This window comes from Gracilinanus agilis, chromosome 2 (assembly GCF_016433145.1).
Source record: "Gracilinanus agilis isolate LMUSP501 chromosome 2, AgileGrace, whole genome shotgun sequence".
NCBI lineage: Eukaryota > Metazoa > Chordata > Mammalia > Didelphimorphia > Didelphidae > Gracilinanus > Gracilinanus agilis.
The window spans coordinates 5,584,698-5,607,019 of NC_058131.1; the positions used below are offsets into that span (position 1 = coordinate 5,584,698).

General features: G+C 53.4%; 1 protein-coding gene across 1 annotated transcript in view; it reads left to right on the forward strand.

Moving 5' to 3' along the window:
* The window catches only part of NBAS (NBAS subunit of NRZ tethering complex), a 141,176-nt gene that overhangs the window by 78,150 nt on the left and 40,704 nt on the right, over positions 1-22,322 (forward strand). Inside the window, exons 31-38 of the mRNA XM_044663007.1 lie at positions 377-489; positions 7,448-7,561; positions 9,560-9,673; positions 11,965-12,122; positions 13,259-13,351; positions 20,598-20,765; positions 21,359-21,472; positions 21,629-21,752. Of these exons, the coding sequence (XP_044518942.1) occupies positions 377-489; positions 7,448-7,561; positions 9,560-9,673; positions 11,965-12,122; positions 13,259-13,351; positions 20,598-20,765; positions 21,359-21,472; positions 21,629-21,752 (998 nt within the window). The remainder of the gene's footprint in view (positions 1-376; positions 490-7,447; positions 7,562-9,559; positions 9,674-11,964; positions 12,123-13,258; positions 13,352-20,597; positions 20,766-21,358; positions 21,473-21,628; positions 21,753-22,322) is intronic.

The window sequence follows — 22,322 nt, forward strand, 5'->3', positions numbered from 1 at the left end:
TTTGCTTCAGTCTGGCCAGAGTTAGTTCCCCGAGGAATGCTGGATTTGATAAGAGAACAGTCACCTCCTGTTAGAGAAAACCAACCAACCAAAGTAGCCTTGTGTTTCAAGCCTGCCCAGGCCCAGGGCCTGTGGCTTCCTCTCTGGAGGCGTCCTTCCTCCAGGGCAGATTGCCATCTACCTCTAACTCAGCCATTTAGACTCAGAGAGGTCTAGGGACTTCCCTGGAGTCCCACAGTTTGGACGTGTCCAAGCTGAAATTTGAACTCTGGTCATCCTGAGCCCAAGTCAGCTGTCCTAATTTATCTGGAGAAGTCTGGGGCTGCGAGGTTCTAGGTTTCCCTTTCTGCCTCCTGATGAATTCTTTGTTTTGTAGGTCTTGCTTACAGTTGATCACTGATTGTCCCAGCCCCATTCAGGAGGAACTTGATCTCATTCGTGCCCTGGGGTACCTTGAAGAATTTGGGGTAAAGATCCTCCCTTTGCAAGGTGAGATTTCCTCTTTGGGATCCTCCTGGGGAATGTTCTGATGGGCCTGTTTAGTTTCCTTTTGGTTCATTTGCATTACTGTTGCTCATTTGTTTCCATCTTGTCCTACTCTTGCCCCTGTTTGGGATTTTCTTGGTAAAGACCCTGGAGGGGTTGGCTGTTAACTTTTTCAGGTTATTTGATAGATAAGGAAACTGAGGCAAGCAAGGTGAAGTGACTTGTTCAGGGTCACACAGCCAGGCATTATCTGAGGTTGATCTGATTCAGGTCTTTCTGATTCCAGTGCTGGGGTTCCATTCACTGTGGCTCTACCTAGTTGTCCTCCATTAGCATGAAGGGGCATTAAAAGAAACAAATGAAATGTTCTGTTCACTGTCTCTGTGGGGTCTCTGGAGAGTGAGCCCTGGGTCATTTGCAGTGATTAAAAGCTATTTTTAAAAAAGTCTTTGTCCCAGAGAGCTGGCTTCTGCGCTGGGAGGACATGGGTTCGAGGCCTGTGGCTCTGGGCTTGTCCCTCAGCAGCTCAGTGTACTTCGTGGCAGCTTTCTCAGACTGCTCAGTTTAGGGAAGGGGCTGACCTGCCTTCATGGAGGAACCGTCTTCCCTTGGGAATTCCTTTTACCAGTGAGATTCCAGGCCCTGCCCCCATCTCTCTTGCCAGTGTGTTTGAATGGAGGCTGCCACTGGACAGTCAGACTTTTTAAGGTGAGATGCTCATTCATCTGCTGTCCTGATGGTTGTGGAAGGAGGCTGGGCCTTGTGGCTCAGTCACAGCAATGGGAAGGTGATCCGTCCGTACAGAAGCTGGAGGACAGACATGTAGTGTGGCCCAGCGGCCTGGCTTTGTCTCCAGCTCCTCAGGGGACCTATGAAACAAGTGGGCTGCGTGGCTTGACTTCCAAGACCCAGGGCAGCCCTCAGCCAAGAATCATGTCATTTCATCAGATAACAAGAGACTGGATGGACCCATGTGGGAATCCCCTGGTCAGAGGGTGGGGGTGGGGAGCACACCTCAGTGAAGACCAGCTGCTAGGAGAGGGGACACTGATGTTGTGATGGGGCTGAAGGCAGACGCTCGCTCCATGTCTGGCCGGGCAGGATGGAGGTGAAGGGTAAAAATTAGCCCAGAGGTTGGAGGCCCCGACTGCAGCTTCTTGAGAAGTTGTCAGCTGGAAAAATGGAACCTTGGCTCAGTTCTTGATTTTCCTGGCTGACCATTTTCTGTCTCAGGATGTAGAGGAAGGGAAGGAGACGGATGATTTCTTTGGGCCTCATTTTCATAGAACTCCATGGTGAGGTGATCTCGTCAGCCACCCGGTCCAACTTCTCATCTCCAGCAAAGCAATAGCCTTCTATGGTATATCTGACTGACAGACCCTCACTTAGAGATTCAGGGAGGGAGCTCTCCTTGTCCCTCCTTCTGCTCTGTGACGCCTATCATGGTAAGCAAGTTGTTGCTAACCCCTAGTTTAAGAAGACCTCTGCTAGTCACACTCTTGCTGGAATTCTGCCCCAAGGGCCCACACAGAATGGGCCAGCTCCTCTCCTACAGATGAGCCCTTCCTTCAGGCACTAGAAAACAACTCTTGTGTCCTCCCAGAGACCTCTCCTCCGTTCCTTCACCTGACCCTCCATGGACTCAGGGCCTTTCACCGTGCTGATTGTCCTCCTCCAGCTGAGCAGTGTTGTTTTCAAAATGGGCTTCTGGGAACAGAACCAAGTGCTCTGGATGCCATGTAGTTGGGGCAGAGTAGCCCTGGTCTCTAGAAGCTCTGCCCTTTTGGGGCTGCCCCTTCACGCTGCTGCTTCAGATGGAGATTTTGTTTCCCCTTAGCTCCAAGGCTTTTAAAGACAAACTGCTTTTGAACCATTCCCTACCCCGTCTTATACTTGTGAGGTTGATTTCTTAAGCCAAAATCTGCATCATTTGCATTGATTTGATTCATATTCTTGACATTGGATTTGACCAAGTACCTTACCCTAATAGGTTATTTTTATTTCTATTTCTCAGTCCCCAACTTTGTGTTGTCTCCCAACTGTATGAACTTGCCACCTGTGCCTTTAATTCACTGATAAAAGTGTTAAGTAGCACAAGGGGCTACCATGGATCCCCTTTTCAGAGGTCAGTGAACAGCTCCCCTTGCGTGTGCTGGTCAGCTCTATCTCAATACTTCATCTAATTGCACTTCTGCCTAGGCCACATTCCTCTCTTTTCCATAATAATGGCATGAAAGATCTTATTAAAGCTTGGCCAAAATCTAGATGAAACACAACAGAAACCTTCATCTGTTGGAGTCAGAAAAGGACAGAGTGTCAGGCCAGTATAACCTGCTCTTGGTGACATACCTTCCTTCTCTGGGCATCAGACTCCCAAAGTGACCCTTTGTGTATGCCATTCTCTTTCCTTTTTAAAAATCAGAACATCTGTCCTTCAGTCCAGAGGTACCTCTTCTCCTTTCTCCATTGACTGGGATAGTGTGAGGCTGATGCTTTGACCTGGTTGAAAGACCTCATCCCGCCCCATCTTCTCCTAATAGATTAGTCCCCCTTTTACTTGTCTTCAGGCTCTCCCTGTTTGCTGGCTTTTTACCTTTTGCCCACAGACATGCCCACATCTCCCCCAGCCTCAAAGCCCTCACTTGACCCTTCCTTTCCTGCTGTATCTCTGCTTTTTGTAGCTAAACTGCTTGAAGGCCATCTATAATATGGGCTTTTGCTTTCTGTCCTCTCACTCTGAGTCACACAGCTAGGAAGTATCTGAGACCAGATTTGAATCCAGGACCTCCTGGCTCTAAGCTCGACTTTGAATCTACTGAACTCACTTTCTGCTCCCTGATAATCTCTTCTCTCCAGGTTTTCAGGACACTATCCTTCTGGGTTCTCCTCTTCCCTCTATGACCTCTCCTTCTTGGCCTCCTCCAGATGACCTTTCAGGACTCTGTCCTGGGCCCTCTTCTCTCCCTCTAGACTACTTCCCTTGGGGACCTCTTTGGCTCCCTATTGGATCTAATGACTATCTGTCTATGCTGAGGATGACCAGATCTACCTGTCCTGCTGTAATCTCTCTGCTGCTGACCTCCAAGCTCCCATTTCCACCTGTCTTTCAGACATCTCTATAGAGAGCCAGCCTCTACATGCAAAATTGAGGGTTCTGAGTGGCGTTTAAGGCGTCAGATTGATAAGACAGGAAAAAGAAAAATGAGAACAACCAGACTAGTGGTTAGCCCATGCTGTTCCGAATTCTGCGGGCATGGAAGTTTATTATATACTGATTTCAAGCAAAGAACAAAAAAGAGTCACAGTTGGTAAGGGGCAATAAATCACGCATAATCCATTGAAGTCTAAAGAATACAGATGCAAAGACAAATGGTCAAATTCCAAACCCCAATTCCGCAGGGGATAATTCCGGGAGAGGAAATATCCCATGGAGATGCTCATCAATTGAAATCTGCATTCAGACTAAAGACTCCGGTTTTAATCTGAATATGCAATTTTATCTAAGCAGCATTTGTTAGGATTTAGGCTTCTCAATTATCAAGGAAGGAAGTCATCAACTCAGTAGAAGCTGGTCTGCCACTTCAAAGCTCTCCAATAAGAATTGTAAAAAAGGTGGGGATCAAAGACTGAGTCAAAAGAGGAGCCTCAGATTTTTATTTTAGATGGCCCATTCTGTCTGTCCTGACATGCAGTACAGAAAATCATACACACAGTTTTACTTGCCGATGATTTTGTAATGGGATCCAGATAAAATATCTCTTACCGACTCTGTTTCTCTAAATGACTCCTAATAGACTCTTGGAGGGATCAAGTTGATTTTGGATTAACCTACCTGCTGGTACCAGAGCTTTTTTGGGGCTCAGGTGACCAGGACCAAACACAAAGACTGCCTCAGTCTGGATTGGTCACGTAGGGAATCCAGATAACAGGCCCTAAATTTGATCCTATTTCTCCCAACGCTTTAATACATCGAACGGCTTCCCACACATCTCAAAGTGGATGTCCAGTAGGCAACTTAAACTCATTATGTCCAAAACAGAACTCAGTGTCTTTCCCCCTGAACATACCTTCCTTGTCACTGTGGAGGGCACCTCCCTCCTCCCAGTCCCCAGGCTCCCATTTTGGGAGTCATTGTGGGCTTCGCCCATCTTCTCACCCTCCACATCCAAGATGGTGCTGGGGCCTATCCATTTCCCTTCTATAGCATCTCTGGTCAGTTTCCCCTCTCTCTGCAGCATCTCTGGTCAGTTTCCCCTCTCTCTGCAGCATCTCTGGTCATTTTCCCCTCCATAGCATCTCAGGTCAGTTTCCCCTCTCTCTGCAGCATCTCTGGTCAGTTTCCCCTCTGCAGCATCTCTGGTCAGTTTCCCCTCTCTCTGCAGCATCTCTGGTCAGTTTCCCTTCTTCAGCATCTCTTGGATACACTCCTCCTCTCCTCTGACCTTGGTGCACACCCTCATCCCCTCACACCTGAACCATGGCAGTAGCAGCTGGGAAGGTCTGCCTGCTTCAGTCTCTCCCCCAACTTGAGACCATCTTCCATGCAGCTCCCAAAGGGATCTTCCTAAAGCACAGCCCCTGTTTCTGCAGAATCAAAGTTTTGTGAAGCATTTTACAAATGTTGCTTCATTGGATCCTCACACTAATCCTGGAAGGTCAGTGCCATTATTCCCATTTTATAGACAAGGAAAGTGAGGCAAAGAGGAGAAGTGGCTGGCCCATGTCACCCAGCTAGGAAGTATCCAATGCAAGATTTGAACTTGAATGTTCTCAGTGGCAGGTCCAATGGTCCACACCCTGCTATACCTACTAGCTGCCTCTGACAAATGGGCTCTTTGTGGTTCCATCAGGACACTTGGCGGAGTGGAAAGGATCCTGGTTTGATCTTAAGGAGATTTGGACAGTTTAGGCAGGGATTGAGAGCTGGGTCTGGAGTCAGGAAGACCTGAGTTCAGGTCATGCCACATTTACTAGTTCTGTGACCCTGGCCTAGACCTTTCAGTTCTCTAAACTCAGTTTCTTCTACTGTAAAATGGGTATAATAGTGAACCTATAACTGTCACCTCATTTATCTTGACCAGAGTCTTAATAATTATAAGATGTCCAGCCTGACATCCAGTAGGTACTTAAGTGGCTGCTTCTCTTCTTGTTTGAATCCCAGGTCAGCCCCATTCCTCACTGAGCCTGGACAAGTTGTGACTGACCTCTGAGCCTTTGGGTCTGTGGCTTGTGGGCAAAGCTCTTGTGGCAGCCTGGGCCATCGAGTACCTTGCTGGCTGGCCAGAGGCAGGGGGCCAAGCAGGGACCCCCTTGTGTCACGTGGCTTTCACATCCCCACACTCGAGGCTCCCATGTTGGAGACTGATTCAATGTGAGTGGGGCCTCGTGCCTCCCTGCTCCTCCAGGGGGGAGACATGCAGGGTCCAGTCCCTGCGGTAGCTTCCTCCCAGAGTGGGCATCTTGGGTCTGGGCTGCAGATGTCTCCTCCTCCCCTAGCAGGGCATCTGGGTCAGCTTTGCCCAGACCCCCCAACCCTCTTCTCGTTCCTTTTCATTTTCAGACATTTGTTAGACCAAACTCAGACAGGTGCTGCTCTCGCCCGGGTACAGCCGTGGCCCCAGCGCTAACGAGCTCTGAATTGGGGAGGCCCCAGTCTGCTCTGGTGGTGACTCGGGGTGACTCGGGCGTCTCGAGGGGTGACACGTGTTGGCAGAACAGGGTGCCTGTCTGGGACTCGCCCCTGCTGTTCTGTCATGACCCTGGAGGACTGGGCCCGGCCGGTTCCTCATCTGGAGGCTCTGTTCTGGCGGCGCCCACAGGACGGGATCCTGGGCAGGCCCACAGAACAGGCCCACAGGACAGGCAGGCCCACAGGACAGGCAGGCCCACAGGATCATGAACTTGCCCATTAGCGAGCGAGGCCTCTGAGCCCTGGCGCTCTTCTGTTAGCAGGAGAGAGAGACACACGCATGTGAGGGGTCACACGTGGCCCGGCTGGGGAGGGTCACCCCTTTGATATAGAATGTCAGTCCTGAAAGGCACCATGTAGGACGGGCGCCCATCGGGGAGGCCCCCCGGAGGCGGTGTGGAAATTGAGCCCGGCCTCTGCGGGCAGGCGGGTGTACTTGTGGCAAAGTGTGCCAAAAGCTCGGCAGCGGGAACGTGCTGGTGACCCGCCATTTCCCCTTTCACGCTCTTCCTTCGTGGCCTCCATGGGTGGCCGTCTGTCTTCACACACGTTTGGCCACGCCTTGTGCCTCCTCTCGGTGCTGCAATCCGCAGCCATGGCCGGCCCTTGTGCTCGGCCCAGGCAGGTCCTGCCGAGAAGCTAACAGTGAGAGCCGGCCCGAAGCACACTCAGGTGTCCTGGGAGGCAGCGGATGGCTCGTGGTCCAGGGTCAGGAAGACCTGAGTGAGAATCTAGCTTTAGACACCCGCGGTGTGGCCCTGGGTGGGTCACTTCCCGCTGCCTGCCTCGGTTTCTTTGCCTGTAAAATGGGGGTCAGAATAGCCCCTGCCCCAGGGCTATGGGGACCCAGCAAGGTTCTGTCTGTGAAGTGCTTCACAGAGGCGGCGTATGGTGGCTCCCCGAGACGGCGGCCATCTGTGTCCTCCATGTACACGTGGGGCTCGCTCGGTGCCGGCCCGGCCCGCCTCCCTCTCTGGGCTTTGGCCTTCTTGGAGCTGTCGAGGGAGGCCCTGGAGGAGGCCCCGAGCCGGGCCCTCGCACGCGTGTCATGGAGGGTGCCAGGTGCCAGGAGCGCAGGGATGCGGGTGGACTTGGGGGTACATGGCGGGGCTCCCCTTGAGGATTGGGGCGTGGCTTTGAGACCACAGAGCCCAGCCCCCTCCCTCACATTGAGGAAGCCCAGGGTGTGACTGAAAGGAAGGATTTGAACTCAGGCCCCCGACTCCCCGGCCCTCTGCCGTGCTACAGCGTCTCCCTCCCCATCTCTTGCAGTACGCCTGTGCCCGGACCGCCTCAGCCTCATCAAGGAGTGCATCGCGCAGGCCCCCACCTCCTACAGGCAGGCCGCCAAGCTTCTGGGCCTGGCCAGCCTGCTCCAGGTGGCAGGTAATGCTCGGCGGGAGGTTCTGGGGGGCGCTCTGGGGCCCGGGGCTCTGTGGTGGGGAAGGCACCCCAGAGGGCCCCACTTCACAGGAGCGGGGGTGCCTGGAGCTGCTCTGAGTGGCTCTGGGGGGGTTCACCCCTCCCCCCTGCCTCAGTTTCTTCCCTGGGTCCAGAGGGCGGATGTTGGACTTTATCCAGCGAGGATTCTGGGAGTGAACCTCTCGGGGCTTTTCTGTTTTCTTTCTTTTTTCTTTCTCTTTTTTTAAACCTTTCCCTTCTGTCTTAGCATCAATACTGTGTATTGGCTCCAAGGCAGAAGAGTGGTCAGGGCTAGGCAATGAATGGGGGTGAAGTGACCTGTCCAGGCTCACACAGCTGGGAAGGGTCTGAGGCCAGATTTGAACCCAGGACCTCCTATCCTAGGCCTGGCTTTCCATCCACTGAGCTAGCCAGCTGCCCCCTCCCAGGGCTTTTCAGAACGAGAGGCGCAGACTCCGTGGCCTCTGGAGGACTGGCAGGGACGCCGGGTTCCAGTCCTGCCAGTGTGGCCCTGAACCCCAGTTCCCCCAGACACGCATGAACATGCATGTGCATGAGACACTGCCAGCGCTGTGTGCTCCCACGCGGGCACAGACATGGGCAGGCCTCAGGCTTCTCCTGAGGAGGGCCAACTGGTTTCTTTCCCTCGTGGAGGTGACTCCCCCGGGGAGGTGCCGAGCCCCGACCCCCCAGCCCTGGCCCAGCCCTCGACTTCTCCTTCTCTGCGGTCTGTGATGGAGCTACCTCCAGAGGGAGGGCGGAGGCCACTGGGCTCCCCTCTGGGCCTCCCCTGTAAAGCTGAGGAATGAGGCTTTTACACGTCTTTTAGTTTAAGTCTTAAAATTAGGGATACACGAGATGGAGGCGAGGCGAGGCCAGGGGAGCCACGGCTCTGGCCAGCACGTCTGGCCCTGCCCAGCTCCCCCTGCAGGTAGAAGGGTGAAGGCCCATTTCCGTGGGCTCCGTCACGCGTGTTACCCCCCAGATGGGCTCAGACATGAGGGTTGGCGGCCCTGCCGGGCAGGCTTTTTGGGAGAGGATTCTAGAACGGGCCCTGCAGCCTGGGCACCGGCCCCTTTGGCAGTAGACGGCTGGCACGGCCTCCTGCCCAGGCCCCCTGGCAGCGGGCGCCACGTTTAAGCTGTTTTTGTCATGGTCGAGTCACTTCCGTTGTGCCTGACTCTTTGCGACCCCGTTTGAGGGTTTCTTGGCAGAGATCCTGGATGGTTGGCCATTTCCAGCTCATATGACAGATGAGGAAGTGGAGGCCGACCGGGTGCAATGACTCGGCCATGGCCACCCTGCAGGGCTGCCCTGGGACTCTGTAGACAGAGCTGGGGGAGGGGGCCCGCTGGGCCTGGCTTGCTGGCTACCGGAGGCTCTCTGTCTGCGCCCCAGGAGCGAGGAGGCTCATGGCGGCCCCTTTGCCACCTAGGCTGGGAGGGTCTCGCCTTCATATGGGGAGAGACGGGAAGCGCCCCCTCGTGGGGAGGCCCGGGAACAGGCCGGAGTGCTTGCTAGAGCAGACGTCCGCCCGCCCTGTGCGCTGGGCCTCTGCTTCCTGGGATCAGCCCCTTCGGAGAGCCGTTTGTAGTTTAGTCAGAGATGGCGCGATGCTGCTGTACGGCGACGTTTCCTTCAGGGCTCACGTGGCTGTGGCGGGCTGGACCTCTGCTTAGGAGGGCTGAAGCCCGGCTCTCGTCCGTCCATCTGTTCCCGCATCACGCAGGGCCCCCCCAGCGAGCCTGCTTCTCTGGTGCTGGCAGTCCGGCCTTTGGGCAGGCTGGAGGGCTTTGGGCCAGGGGTCCTGCGTCCGTCCTCGGCAGCATGAGGGGCTGATGGAAAGGTCCCTCCCCAGGCCTGCCCCAAAGAGGCAGACCCGACCTGTGTCTCGGGGCGCCCCTACTCTGGAGACAGCGTTTGTGGGCTCTAACCGGTGCCCGTGTCGGCCTCTGCTTGCAGGGGAGGACCACGAGGAGAGGAAGGGGCAGGTTCTGGTCCTGTTGGTCCAGCAGGCGCTTCGTTTCCAGGACTACAAAGCCGCCAGCATGCACTGCCAGGAGCTGATGGCCGCAGGTAACGCAGACTCTGGGTGGCTCACAGTGGGGCGATGGCCGGCTATCTTCTCCATGTCTGGGGCTCGGCTGGCGCCCTACACTTGGCACCCCTCAGAGGCCGGAGGCTGGTCCAGATGCCTGTGTCAGCTCCCAGCCCGTGTTCAGCAGGCGGCGCTGGGGAGGCTCCTTCTCTGTCTCCTCCTCTTGGGGTTTGTCACCGGTGCTGATTTTCTGGTCTGGCTTCTCTCGGTTCGGGAGTAGAAGCTCCCCTTGAGCCGGCCGGGAGCACGCTGGGGAAGTCTGTGGCTGAGAGGCCGGGCCTTGCGGAGAGTTGGAGCCCAAGCTCCGGTCTGGAGGCTAAGAGCCCTTAAAGGATGAGGCTGTGTTCTGGGCATGGAGACAGGGAAGCTGGCAGTCCTCGCTGGCAAGGCTCCTTGGGCTCCGGCCTGCCCGGATGGACCCAAACCCTGATCTTTTGCATGCCGCTCCTCGCCTTTCTTCTCTGGTGGGGACTAGATTTAGTACTGGTTTGGAGCAGAAGCTTCGTCCTCCTCGTCCAAACTGTCCAGCTCTTCTTCAGAGGGCCCCGGGCTCCTGTAGGGATTGGGCTGACCCCTGCCTGGTGATATGGAAAAGTAATAGTATATGTTATGGAAATAGTGAGGGGATATGAGATGAAGATAAGGGATGAATGAGGGAAGATAGGAAGATAAGGGATGAATGGGTAATATAGGAAGGGCTGCTCAAACAGGCTAATCAGAGGCTAGAGACAGAGGGTACTGGGAGGAAATAGGCTGGGTCCTTCAGGCAGGGAAGGTATCTCTATGATACAAGAAGAACTGGGTCAGCCAGAAATGTTGTAAGTCTGGCTGAAGGGTTTCTGTTGTTAATTTCTAAGGTCCCTTAAGGGAGGAGTCAAAGGCTCCTCCCTGCCAGTGAAACTGATGGCTGCAGGAAGGGTCAGCTGGCCACTTCCTGTTCAAGATGGATGCCTAGGTTTGCCCTCAAGAAATAAAAGGAAAGTTATTCTTCCCTCTTCAGCCTTTGCCCTAGTATTCAGTACAATGATTCACCAGAGGCTCTTTGTGTAGATATCAAAAGGGATTTATTGATGCCGGGGTAAGCTGAGGGAAAGAGGGTTTGAGGGTTTTGTAACTGCTGCTAGGGAGAAAGCTGGTGCTGGGGGAAGGGTTACAGAGGAGAGGGTCAGTCTCCCTCAGTCAGGGAAGGTTTCACTGCCCTGAGGTAAAAGGATTTATTAGATCACTAGATAAGGGGATGGCTTGATTTAGATTGTTTTTCCTGCCTATAGAAGCTAAAACCCACCAAAACATGTCTAACCACCAAACCACCTTCCTCCCAGGGCCCAATGGGGAAATCCAGGGAAATAGCAGGATGTGAATGGAGAGATCAGGGAGAGGTCCAGAGAAATCAGGCAAGGTCCAAAATGCCCCAAAGGCAAAAGGCCCTTCAGTTGGAACTCCAGGGGTCTTTTTTTTTTTTTTTTAATTTTTTTTTTAAACCCTTAACTTCTGTGTATTGGCTTCTTTTTTTTTGTTTGTTTGTTTGTTTTTGTTTTTTTCTTTTAAACCCTTAACTTCTGTGTTCATAGGTGGAAGAGTGGTAAGGGTAGGCAATGGGGGTCAAGTGACTTGCCCAGGGTCACACAGCTGGGAAGTGTCTGAGGCCAGATTTGAACCTAGGACCTCCCGTCTCTAGGCCTGACTCTCAATCCACTGAGCTACCCAGCTGCCCCCCTGTGTATTGGCTTCTTGGTGGAAGAGTGGTAAGGGTGGGCAATGGGGGATCAAGTGACTTGCCCAGGGTCACCCAGCTGGGAAGTGTCTGAGGCCGGATTTGAACCTAGGACCTCCTGTCTCTAGGCCTGACTCTCAGTCCACTGAACTACCCAGCTGCCCCCTCCAGGGATCTTAATAGCCTCAGGAACCAACGGTTTTTCCCTGAGCCCAGTCCCCTGGCTGGTTCAGCATTCTAAACCTTTCCAACTGACAGGTTGCTACAGTAGGTTTGCAAAAGCAAGAGCTTTTGTTGCAACCCTGCATTACACTGGTCCGTCCCCGAGTCATTTTTAGGGACAAGATGCCAGCGGTGAGGAGGCCAATGGCGCTCTTTCCTGCGCACTTTCCCTGCCCCTGGGGGCAGCCTGTCCATCAGGCCTCTTTAATTGGCACCCCTCCCAGCCAGCCTGGCCCCTCTGTGCCCTTCAGGGTCCCCGGGCTTGCCCTGGCAGTATGTGGCCCCGAGAATGGCTCTCCCAGCCTCCTCCCTCCTCGTGTCCTTCCCTTGTAGGCTACGCTCAGAGCTGGGACGTGTGCAGCCAGCTGGGGCAGTGCGAAGGCTTCCGGGACTTGGCTGCCCGCCAGGAGCTCATGGCGTTTGCTCTGACGCATTGTCCTCCCGGCTCCATCGAGCGTCTCCTGGCGGCGAGCAGCTCTCTCCAGACAGAGGTGAGTGTCAGAGGCGGGAGGAGGTCGAATTGTGCCTGAATTCATTTTCTTAGACGTTTGTGAGATGTTTGGGCATGGGATCATCATTACAGGGGACCCATGTGTGAGTTCTTAAGCGCCTGCTATGTGCCAGGCACCTGTGCCAAGTGCCAGGGATACAGAGAAGGCAAAAGGCAGTCCCTGCCCTCCGGGAGCTCCCAGCCTAAGGGGGGAGACCATGAGTTCCACAGAGTTGGGGGGTGAGCCAGAAGGATGGGGAGGGGGGGCCACCCCAGTCTGCCGCAGGAGGGATGGTAGGAAGAGAATGAATTCAGTTGGGGACGTTTTGGGTTTCAGATGCTCATCCCATCTGAGACGTTCACTAGGCAGGTGGAGATCTGAGAATGGAAGTCTGCTGAGAGTTTGGGGCAGAATCGGTAGAGAGTCGACAGCTCAGATCCACTGCGCTATGAGCTCCCCAGGGGAGGTAGTGTAGGTGGAGAAGAGAAGAGGGCCCCGGTGGGGAGAGGGGCGTCCAGGAGGAGGAGTGAGAGAGGAGCTGTCCTGAAGACCTAGAGAGGGAGGTCCAGGAGGGGAGACGTCATTTCAGAGGAATGAACTGGTTAGGAAACAAGTGTCTCTTGTCAAAAATGAGGAGCCAGAAGGCCTGGGGTGGCCTGGGGTGGCCCGGGGTGCGAGTGTAGCCTGGGCTTTTGGCTTCGTACTGGTTTCTGGTAGACATCCAGAGACCAGCTGGTCAGCTGGCTTCTGGGTAGCCCTGTGGGCAGGACTTGTGTGTGACCCCAAGGAACAACGATCCTGGCTGTGCTCCCTCCAGCATTTTACATCTGCTCTAGGATAGGGTGTTGGGGATTTCAGGAGCCTAAGCTAGTGAGAACCCCCCAACCTCATTAATGCCCCCAAGCCTGTAGTTTTGGGGAAGCCTCTGGATCCGGGCCCTCTGGGCTTGTGCCCCATCTTCCATCAACCATATTCCAGGCCCTTCGCTCAGCCATTGAGAGGCCTCCATGTCCCCAGAGAACAGGGGGGATGCCGCCATTTCTCCCAAAGTTGAGGCTTATTCCTGTGAGCTGGGATAGAGCCGGACCCAGGCATCACTTCAAGGCCAACCAGACTATTGTCTGCTCTCCCTCCAGATCCTTTATCAGAGGGTGAATTTCCAGATGCATCCATGTGAAGGAGGAGAGAGCCCAAGCGTGTCCCTGCTACCGGTGCCGGGGCCTCCAGAGGTAAGCCATGGAGCCAGGGCATTTAGGAAGCGCCTGCTGTGCGCCTCGCACCGTGTGAGGCACCTTTGAATATCCTCTCATTGATCCTCGCCACCCCTTGGGAAGTGTGGCCTCTCGTTATCCCCATTCTGGCAGGGGCCTTGGTGCTGGGCCAACATGATTCAGGGGCAGAGCCCGCTGCCAACTTCCAGGTGTTTGGCACATGGGTTTTTGTGAGCTGACTACCTGGAGAGAGCCCTGGCAGGGGGGAGGGAGGTAGCACCCATGGGCGCTTCCTCAGGCCCTGCTGGTGTCTGGCCAACTGTGCTGTAGAGGGTGGCGAGGGATGGATGGAACCCTTTTTGTGGTTAAGGAGATACCGTGCACCTGGAGGGACGGGCAGGGCCAAGGGACCATGTTCTGTGGCTTTGGGGTAGAAGCATGGCTTGAGGAGGGCCTCTAAAGAAACGAAGTTGGCCCCTTGCCCCTTTTCTGCACATGGCCAGGTTTTCTCATGACTCTTTGAACCCCTGAGAGGGAGCCCCTCTCTGGTCTCAGTAGTGTGGGCTGTGCCATTCAGGATCATTAACTTCTTTATTCATGGTGAGGCCACGAGGTAGAAGGCCTTGTCCTTGAGGGCTTCCTGGAGGAAGAACCATTTAGATGTGGAAGTAAATGGGAAATAGAAACTGGAAGAAACTGTGGGGCTGGGAAGAAGACTCCGATACCTGCACAGTCCCATGGGAGACATAGACATAGGCTGCAGGGAGCCTTGAGGGGATCTTGGGAGGCTCCGGGGAAGGCAGAGAGAGGGAGTCTCTTGTGGGGAGGCTGTGAGTGCACTAGTTTGGGGAGGACATGTGGAGAGGGATGGGCAAAATGTTCTGATGCTGTACAAGATTGGAAAGGTCAGTCAGATGACGAGCAGTTATTAGACTCCCTCTGTGTGCCAGTCAGATGACAAGCAGCTATTAGATGCCCTCTGTGTTCTGGGCCTGGCACTAAACTCTAGCAATTCAAAGAAAGGCAGAGATAGACCTGGCCCCCAAGGAGCTCCAGGTCTCACAGGGAGCTGGGGGGAGGCTACCTAAACAGGGAGGGACCTTGTGAGGGACTAAAGGGCTCAGCTCGGGGAGAGGAAGAGGGAGCACAGCGGGCACCAATGGAGCAGCCCGGGGGAGTGGGGCTCCTCTACTTGCTCCTGCCTTCTTATAAGCCTCCCCCTGGCAAGAAGGAAGGAATAGAAGAAAGGCGAACAGAGTGGCTAGGCCCCTCCTGTCTCCCCTGCCCCCAAAACAGGATGGCGGCGGGGGGGAAGGGGAGACATGAGAGCAGCCCCTTCTACCCTGGGACGCAGCTCCTCTTGTCCCTTGGCAGCAGCTTTGCCACCATCTCCAAAGAATGTTCTTTGCCATCCCCCCCTGGGCACTGCCCCCAAACAGTGTCTGGTACAGTCATGGAGTCCCACAGGAAGCTGGACACAGGGTTCCTTTATTGTTGGGGTTTTTTTTTTCAGGTTATAATATAATTTTATTTTTTAATTTTTTTCCATGTTTACATAATCTGTGTTGTCTTCTTCCCCTCTTTCTTCCCCCCCTTCCAGGGCAGACAAGCAGTTCCTCTGGGTTATACATGTATAATCACTCAATACCTCTTTCCATATTATTAATTTTTATAATACAGTAATCTTTTAAAAACCAAAGCCCCCAATCCTATACCCATATAAACAAGTGGTGAATCATATATTTTCTTCTGCATTTCTGCTCCCACAGTTCTTTCTGGATGTGGATAGCTTCTTTCTTGTAAGTTCCTCAGGATTTGCTGCTAGTAGCATAGTCAGTTACATTCGATCTTGCTACAATGTATCTGTCTCTCTGTACAATGTTCTTCTGGTTCTGTTCCTTTCACTCTGCATCACTTCCTGGAGATCTTCCCAGTTCACATGGAATTCCTCCAGTTCATCTTTCCTTATAGCACAATAGTATCTTATTCCCATCAGATACCACAATTTGTTCAGCAATTCCCTAATCGAGGGATACCCCCTCATCTTCCAATTTTTTTCCACCACAAAGAGTGCGGCTGTGAATATTTTTGTACAAGTATTTTTCCTTATTATCTTTTTGGGGTATAGACCCAGCAGTGGTATGGCTGGATCAAAGGACAGGCAGTCTTTTAGAGCTCTTTGGGCATGACTCCAAATTGCTTACCAGAATGGATCCATTCACAGCTCCCAGCAATGCACTAGTGTCCCAACTTTGCCCCACCCCATGGAGGTCTTGGTTGTGTGGAGTCAGAGACCTGGGGCTGAGCTGGGTCCCACCCCCTGGGGCATACCTACGTGGACACACGGGGACAGAGACAGACACACAGACACACCCACTCTCACCCCCACATGACTTCTTTCTCCCATTTCCTCTGGTCCTCTTCCCGCCTTGAGGTCTCTGCTCTCTGAGCTCTTCCTCTTCTTGGCTGAGGGATTTCCTCTTCCCTTCATGGTCACTCGGTCTTGGGTGATGTTTGCAAGCATTGTCTGTGGGCCATGGGACGGCATTCTCCCCAGGAATGAATGAATGATTAAAAAGCATTTCTGGGGGGCAGCTATGTGCTTAGGGGATGGAGCACTAGGCCCAGAGATAGGAGGTCCTGGGTTCCAGTCTGGCTTTGTTCCCTTCCCAGCTGTGTGACCCTGCACAAGTCACTTAATCCCCACTGCCCGGACCTTTCCACCCTTCTGCCTTGGCACCGACACTCAGTCCTGATTCCAGGATAGAAGTTGAGGATTTAGAGGAAAAAACCTTTGCAGATGTTTGCCCACAAGGTTCCTGGCAGTGCAGCCCCAGGCATGCTGGCTTCAGGTCCTGGAGGCAGCTACAATTTTGATGGTGACGGGGATGAGCGGGCCGGCGTCTACCCGGACAGATGTCCCACCATCCAGCTGAGCTCTCTCACACTTTTGGAAGGCCCCGACAATCCATTGATCCTGTAGTCAGTCAGCAAACATTTATGTAGCATCCCCATGTGCCAGGAACGTGCTCAGGCACTGGGGACACAAAGTAGAATGAGAAAGGTGGTTCAGAAGGAAGCCGGAGGGGAAGGGGCACGGCCTAGTGGCCTGTCCTGGGATCCCCCAGGCAGAGAGGAGCTGGGCTAGGAGGGAGCCTGGGATCATTGTGCCCTGCTCGGGGAGGCCTCAGGTGATCTCCTGGGCCACGTGGCCCTGTAAGGCCTGAACTGCGGAGGAGGAGTCCAGGGCTCCTTGGCTTACCCTCACACTAGTAAATGGGAGAGGAAGGATTAGAACCCAAGCCTCAGCGAACCATGAACCCAGCCCTTTGCCCCCTACCAGACTGCCTTGGGAGCCTGTTTGTTCCCTTCTGTTAAATGCTTCCTAAGATCACCCGGACCCAAGCCATGGGAGCGCACGATGTCCTCTCACTGAGAAGAAGGGCCATCCAGTTGCCCCAAAGACAGGCGAGCCAACCTACTGAAAGGCCGTGGCCTCTGGAGCCAGAGATGGGAGGCGGCCTGGGCCAGGCCAGTCAAGCTACTTTTACCCCTTGACCACTAGCCCTCAGACCCTGCCCCTCAGAGCCTTGGGAACGGCCCTAGGGGCAGCCTGGTGCCTTCGCCCTGGGCAGCAGCCCCTGGGGCCCAACAACTCCTGCGGGGCCTGAGACTCAGAGGAAGGTTCTGGCCCTCAGCGTCCTTGGCCTTCTCCGGGCCTGTTTCCATTGTCGGTGAAATGATGGGGCAGAAGAGGCCTGAGCGTGAGCCCCTGCCCCTCGGGACCCGAGACCTGGAAACCTCCTTCCCAGTACTGTTCTCTCACTCGCTTGTTCTCCTTCTCACCTCGTCCACTGAGAAAGCGTCCGCAGCCCAAGCCTGTGGATCCTTAGTTCCTCGACCACTGGCGGCGCCCCAGATCTTAATGTTTCTTTGCTGGGGCTCCGTCTTCTCAGGCCCAATTTGTTTTTAGCAGCTTCTCTTTATTGCTTGGGGTTTCACTAAGGGCTTTCTACTCCAGCTGAGTAAGAAGAAGAAACTAAGTTTGATTTTATCCAGACCTTTATCTGATCCCCTTGAAAATCATATTTTTTTGAAATGTGTCATTCTCTGCTCCAAATGACAACTCTTTAGTCCAATATGAAATCTGTGGCTTTTGATGATTTTTCTTTCAGTTTTAAAGATTGTGTCTTAAGGTCTTCGTCGTGTTTGAATGGAAAGAAAATGATGTCCCTGCATCTCTTGCCCTTAATTCCCACCCCTTGCCTGCCGCTTATCACACGCCGTCTCTTCTGGTGGTCATGTCTCTATCCGGAGTCCTGGGGGCAGCATTACTTGTGCTAAGACCTCGCTGAAGATGATCAGCGTTCACCTCTCTCACTGCATTTCCCCCTCTTGAAAGACTTCCCCATCTTGACTCTTGACTTTGCTTTATCCCCCATCAGGCCTGACCACTAGCCCCTCATCCATGAAGGGGGAGCTGAATCTGTGATCTCTGAGCTTCCTCCTACGTCTCCCGCTGCCATCTCCTCCCGGACAGTCGGGGGTGAATGAGGGCCCATTGCTCGCCCCCTTAGGAGCCTGAAGGGCACAGGTTGGCCTGGCCTTTGCTGGAGGATCACCTCCTCCTCCTTCCTCCCTCTCTTTCCCGTTCGCCCGGGCCCTCGTTGACTGGCCCATGGCCGGCGTGGGCAGACGAGGCAGGCAGGATGTTAAAATGTGCTTTAAGGAAGAGACGTGAGCAGACAGGCCCAGCGCGCCTCCCTGTCCTCCTTCCCCCTTCTCTGCTCACGGCTTTCTTCTTGCGTCGTCCTCCCCCAGACCGTCTTCTCTTCGGATCCTCCTCAGGGTCTGGGCTCCTTCCCACCTGCCCGGCGAGGGGAGAGTCCTCCAGGCAGCTCCTGCTCCCCCCAGGAGCCACTTCATAAAACCTGGAGTTCAGCCTCTACGGCTCTGTGCCGAGAAGACGGGTGAGGAGCCCGCGAGCTCCCAGAGGCTTTTTCCATCCTCCGTGATAGTCTTGGCTTTATTTCCTCCAGACTAATTTTGTAATTATTCTGGTCAGTTCTGTGGAGTGATCCCTCTGTCGTGGGCTCTATAGAACACTCAATCTGTCAATTATTTGGGAAATAATGTTGTTTTCATTACATCAGCATAGCTTGCTTGTGAGCGAGGAATGCCTTTCCAGTGGTTTAAGCCTTCCTTGAGTTCTAGAAAGACATTTTAGTTGCTTTATTTTGGATGTTTTATGTATGGGGGCTGCTAGGTGGCTTGGTAGATTGAGAGTTAGGCCTAGAGATAGGAGGTCCTGGGTTCAAAAGTGGCCTTAGATATTTCCTAGCTGTGTGACCCTGGACGAGTCACTTAACCTCCATTGCTCAGGCCTGACAGCTCTTCTCCCTTGGAACCTGTACACAATATTGATTCTAAGATGGAAAACAAGGATTTTTTTTAAAGGGAAGTTTTATGTGTGTCTTGGTAGACTAAGACCCTCATATTTTGTGTTTGGGTTTTGTGAGCAAGGTATCTTTTTGGATTTATTTTATGTTCTGCTACTTTATTAAAAACTATCCATTTTGCTTGAATTAAATGTTTTATTGGAATTTTTGAAAGTCTTTCAGGAAGCCATCCTGTCCTCTGCAGCTAGAGATAATCTTGCCTCATGTTTGTCTATACTTTGTAGACAAGTGGTCCAAGAATGGCCATCATTGCTTTTCCTTTTCTGCTATGGAGAATGCTTTTAGTCTTCTTATAAATGGTGGCTCCTGCTTTTAGATAACGACTTTGGATCTTTTCCAGGAAAGATCCTTTTGCTCTTTTAGCCATTTAGTATTTGTAAAATGACCAGATTTTCCATTTCATTGAAGGTCTGTGTCTATTGATACTTGATTAACATTTTCTTACTTCATGATAGGATTCATTATGGTTATAGTTTTCCTAGTAGTGTTGAACCATCCATCCATTTATTCCTGCTAGAAATCCACCTCATCAGAGCAAATATTTTATCTTAATTAATTTAATTTAATGTATATAGAATTTATTATTTAAATACTTAATATTTATAATTATGTAATTAATTATAAATAAAAATACTTAAATCAATTATAAACAAATAAATTAAAATAATTAAAAATATATTGTTTTGACTTCCTTGAGAATCTATTAATACTAATCAGTGATATTGGCCATAGTTTTCTTTTTCTGTTTATCCTTCTCTTGTTTGGGAATTCAGAGCTATAGTTTTCTTCACAAAGATAGAATCCTGGATTTAGAGGTAGCCGGACCTGAGTTGGACAAGATGCCTTCTTTCTCTAGCTTCATGAGCAGTATGCATGTATCTCTCTCTCTACATATGTATGTATATGTGTGTGTATGTATTGCTATAGCATAAGGGCTAATTGTCATTTATGGGTTTTGCACAATTTACATGTAAATCCATTTGATCTCAGTGTACTTTTCAGTAGGTGTTCACTTATGCCTTGTTTAATTTTTCTTGGAGATTTGTTTGTTTAAATTTCCTTCTTTGTTAATTTTATATTTATAAAATAGAAATAAAATGGATTTTGTTGGCATATGATGAGTATAATCGATTTAATGCTTTTTGTTACTTTCTCTTTTGAGATAATCTTTTTCACTTTTTGAACTTGGTAATCTTCTCCCTTTAAACATCTCTTTTTGTCTTCAAATAGTTCATGAGCTCAGTCTTTTTATTTTCAAGTTTACTTATTGTCTCTGATTTTTAGAATTTCCATTTTTTAGATAACATGTCCAAAGGTCTAAGTGGGTTTTTTAAAATAAACTAATACCACTTTTAGTGTCATCATAGACATTTTGGCTTGTTTCTGCGGGTCCGTTTTCCTTGGCAGGTTTATCCAATTCAGTTTTTTTGTGCTGCTTTTGGTTTTTTTCCACTTGTAATTTAGGATGGGATTATTTCGTTTCGGTAGACCTTCGTTCTTAGTTATCTTTGCCATTCGGGTCTTCTCGCCTCTGGCCTCCTGCGCTGCTCTCTCCACAAGGTCTTTTTCCTCTCTGGAAGCTGTGGAGGTCGGGCCGGGTGGCCTCCTCGGTTGGGCCATCCCTCGGCCAATATGGGTCGGGAGGTTGGCCGTATCCCGCCCGGGAGATTGAAGCAGGCACACAGACGCTTTCCCTTCTCAGTCGTACTTTCTGCCCCTTCAGAATGGGATGGCGATGGGGGGCCACGTTCAGACTCGGGGGCTCCCCTCCAGCTCTAAACTTCTCTTTCCCCGTGGCCTGCTAGGATGAAGCGGGCATCCCGTCCAGCCAGTCGGGGGACCTGCTGCACTGGACCACGGCCACCACCATGAAGGTCCTCTCCAACACGACGACCACCACCAAAGCGGTGCTGCACGCCGTCAGCGACGGGCAGTGGTGGAAGAAGTCCTTGGCCTATCTGCGGCCATTGCACGTAAGGGGGGCCCCGCAGACGCGCCTCCTCCCGCCTCAGACCCCCTCTCAGTTCTCCGGCCGCCCCCCGGCACGGCCCCTTTCTTAAGTGTCGGGCTCTCAGCACTCCCACCTCAGAGGCCCGGCAGCTGGTTCTGGGGGGCAGCGAACGCCGGGTTCTTGTTTAGAACGAGAAGTGGGGTCCCTGGTCGCTGGTGCGCCCCAGAGCTCTTCCCCTCCCAGCGTGGCCCCTGGCTCTGAGGGAGGGACCGGCAGCTCCGCTCTCCGAGGCTTCCGCGCTTCAGGCGTGACCCCTCCCGCACCCCCTGCCTTCTGCCTCTCCTTCTGGGGGTCCCTGCTGGCTCTGACCAAAGAGCAGGCCCACAAGGGCAGCGAATTTGGTTTCAGCCTTAAAAATGAGCTTTTGAATAGCCTTCGTGGGCAGAAAGCAAGGCCTGCGGCCGTCCTCTTAGCCTTCACACTCACAACCCCGTCCCCATGGAGAGCCCCGTCAGTGCCTGACTGGGAGGCCCCCAGGTGGGACCCAGCCCGGGCCAGGCCTGCGATCTTCAGTCCGGTCTTTCCGACGGCCGTCCTGCCGCTCTGTCCGTGCAGGGCCAAGACCTCGGGGACGTGTATGGCCGGGGAGTGGGCGCCAACGCCGCCCTGGAGAGACAAGGCTGCCACCCCTTCTACGAGTCGCTCCTGGCCAACCCCTTCATCTCCGAGGTGAGTGCTGAGTCTGACCCAGAATGCTTTGTTTCCGAAAACGAGGCCGTCGGCTCAGTGGCCCCGAGCTCACAGGCAGAGCGCCGACTCCTCAGGAAAGTCGGGGGCCCTTAAGGAAGCGCCTCGTAACCCGGCCTCGCGGCCTCCCTTCCCTAGTCGGAGGCCACCTACACAGCGTACCAGCACGTCGCCAAGGAGAGCTTCGCCGAGGTCCTGCTGCGGACGGGGAAGCTGGCGGAGACCAAGAGCGACGGCGACGGAGGCTTTCCCACCACGGAAGGTAAGAGGCTCCGCGTGCGACCCAGGCCGGAAACAAGGCCTCGTGGGGGCCTTTGTTGGACCCGCAAAACCCCGCCGTCCCTCTGCGACTGCCGGGCGGCCCCTCAGCGCCTGGACAGGCCCCACGACGGCCTCGGCCCCATCTCGGGCTGGCTCGGCCCTCGGGCCTTTGCAAGGCTTGTTTGGGGTGCGGATGGAGCGTTCGTCCCAGCTCTCTGCGACTTGGGGAGGCGCCTCCTCGCCTGCCCTCCGGGAGCCCCTGGGGGACGAGAGGCCCGCTCAGTGGCTGCTTGGACCATTTGGACCATTTCGGCTCGGTTCTTCACGAGAGCCTTCTTTTCACGGCGGGGAAAGTCCAGACAGGACCCAGCATGCATGCAGGGCCGCCATGGCCGGCTTCAGGGCGCGGCGTCGTCCCTTAGTCGCTGTTTCTGAGCCTCCGTCTCGTCTGTTCTCCCCCTGCTGCTCCCCATCTCTGTGCCTGGGTCTGGGTCGAGAGTCGCTGCGGGGTATCTGAGGAGACCCCCAGCAGCTGTGGGGAGCAGAGAATCGGGTGAGCCGGCGCTAGGCT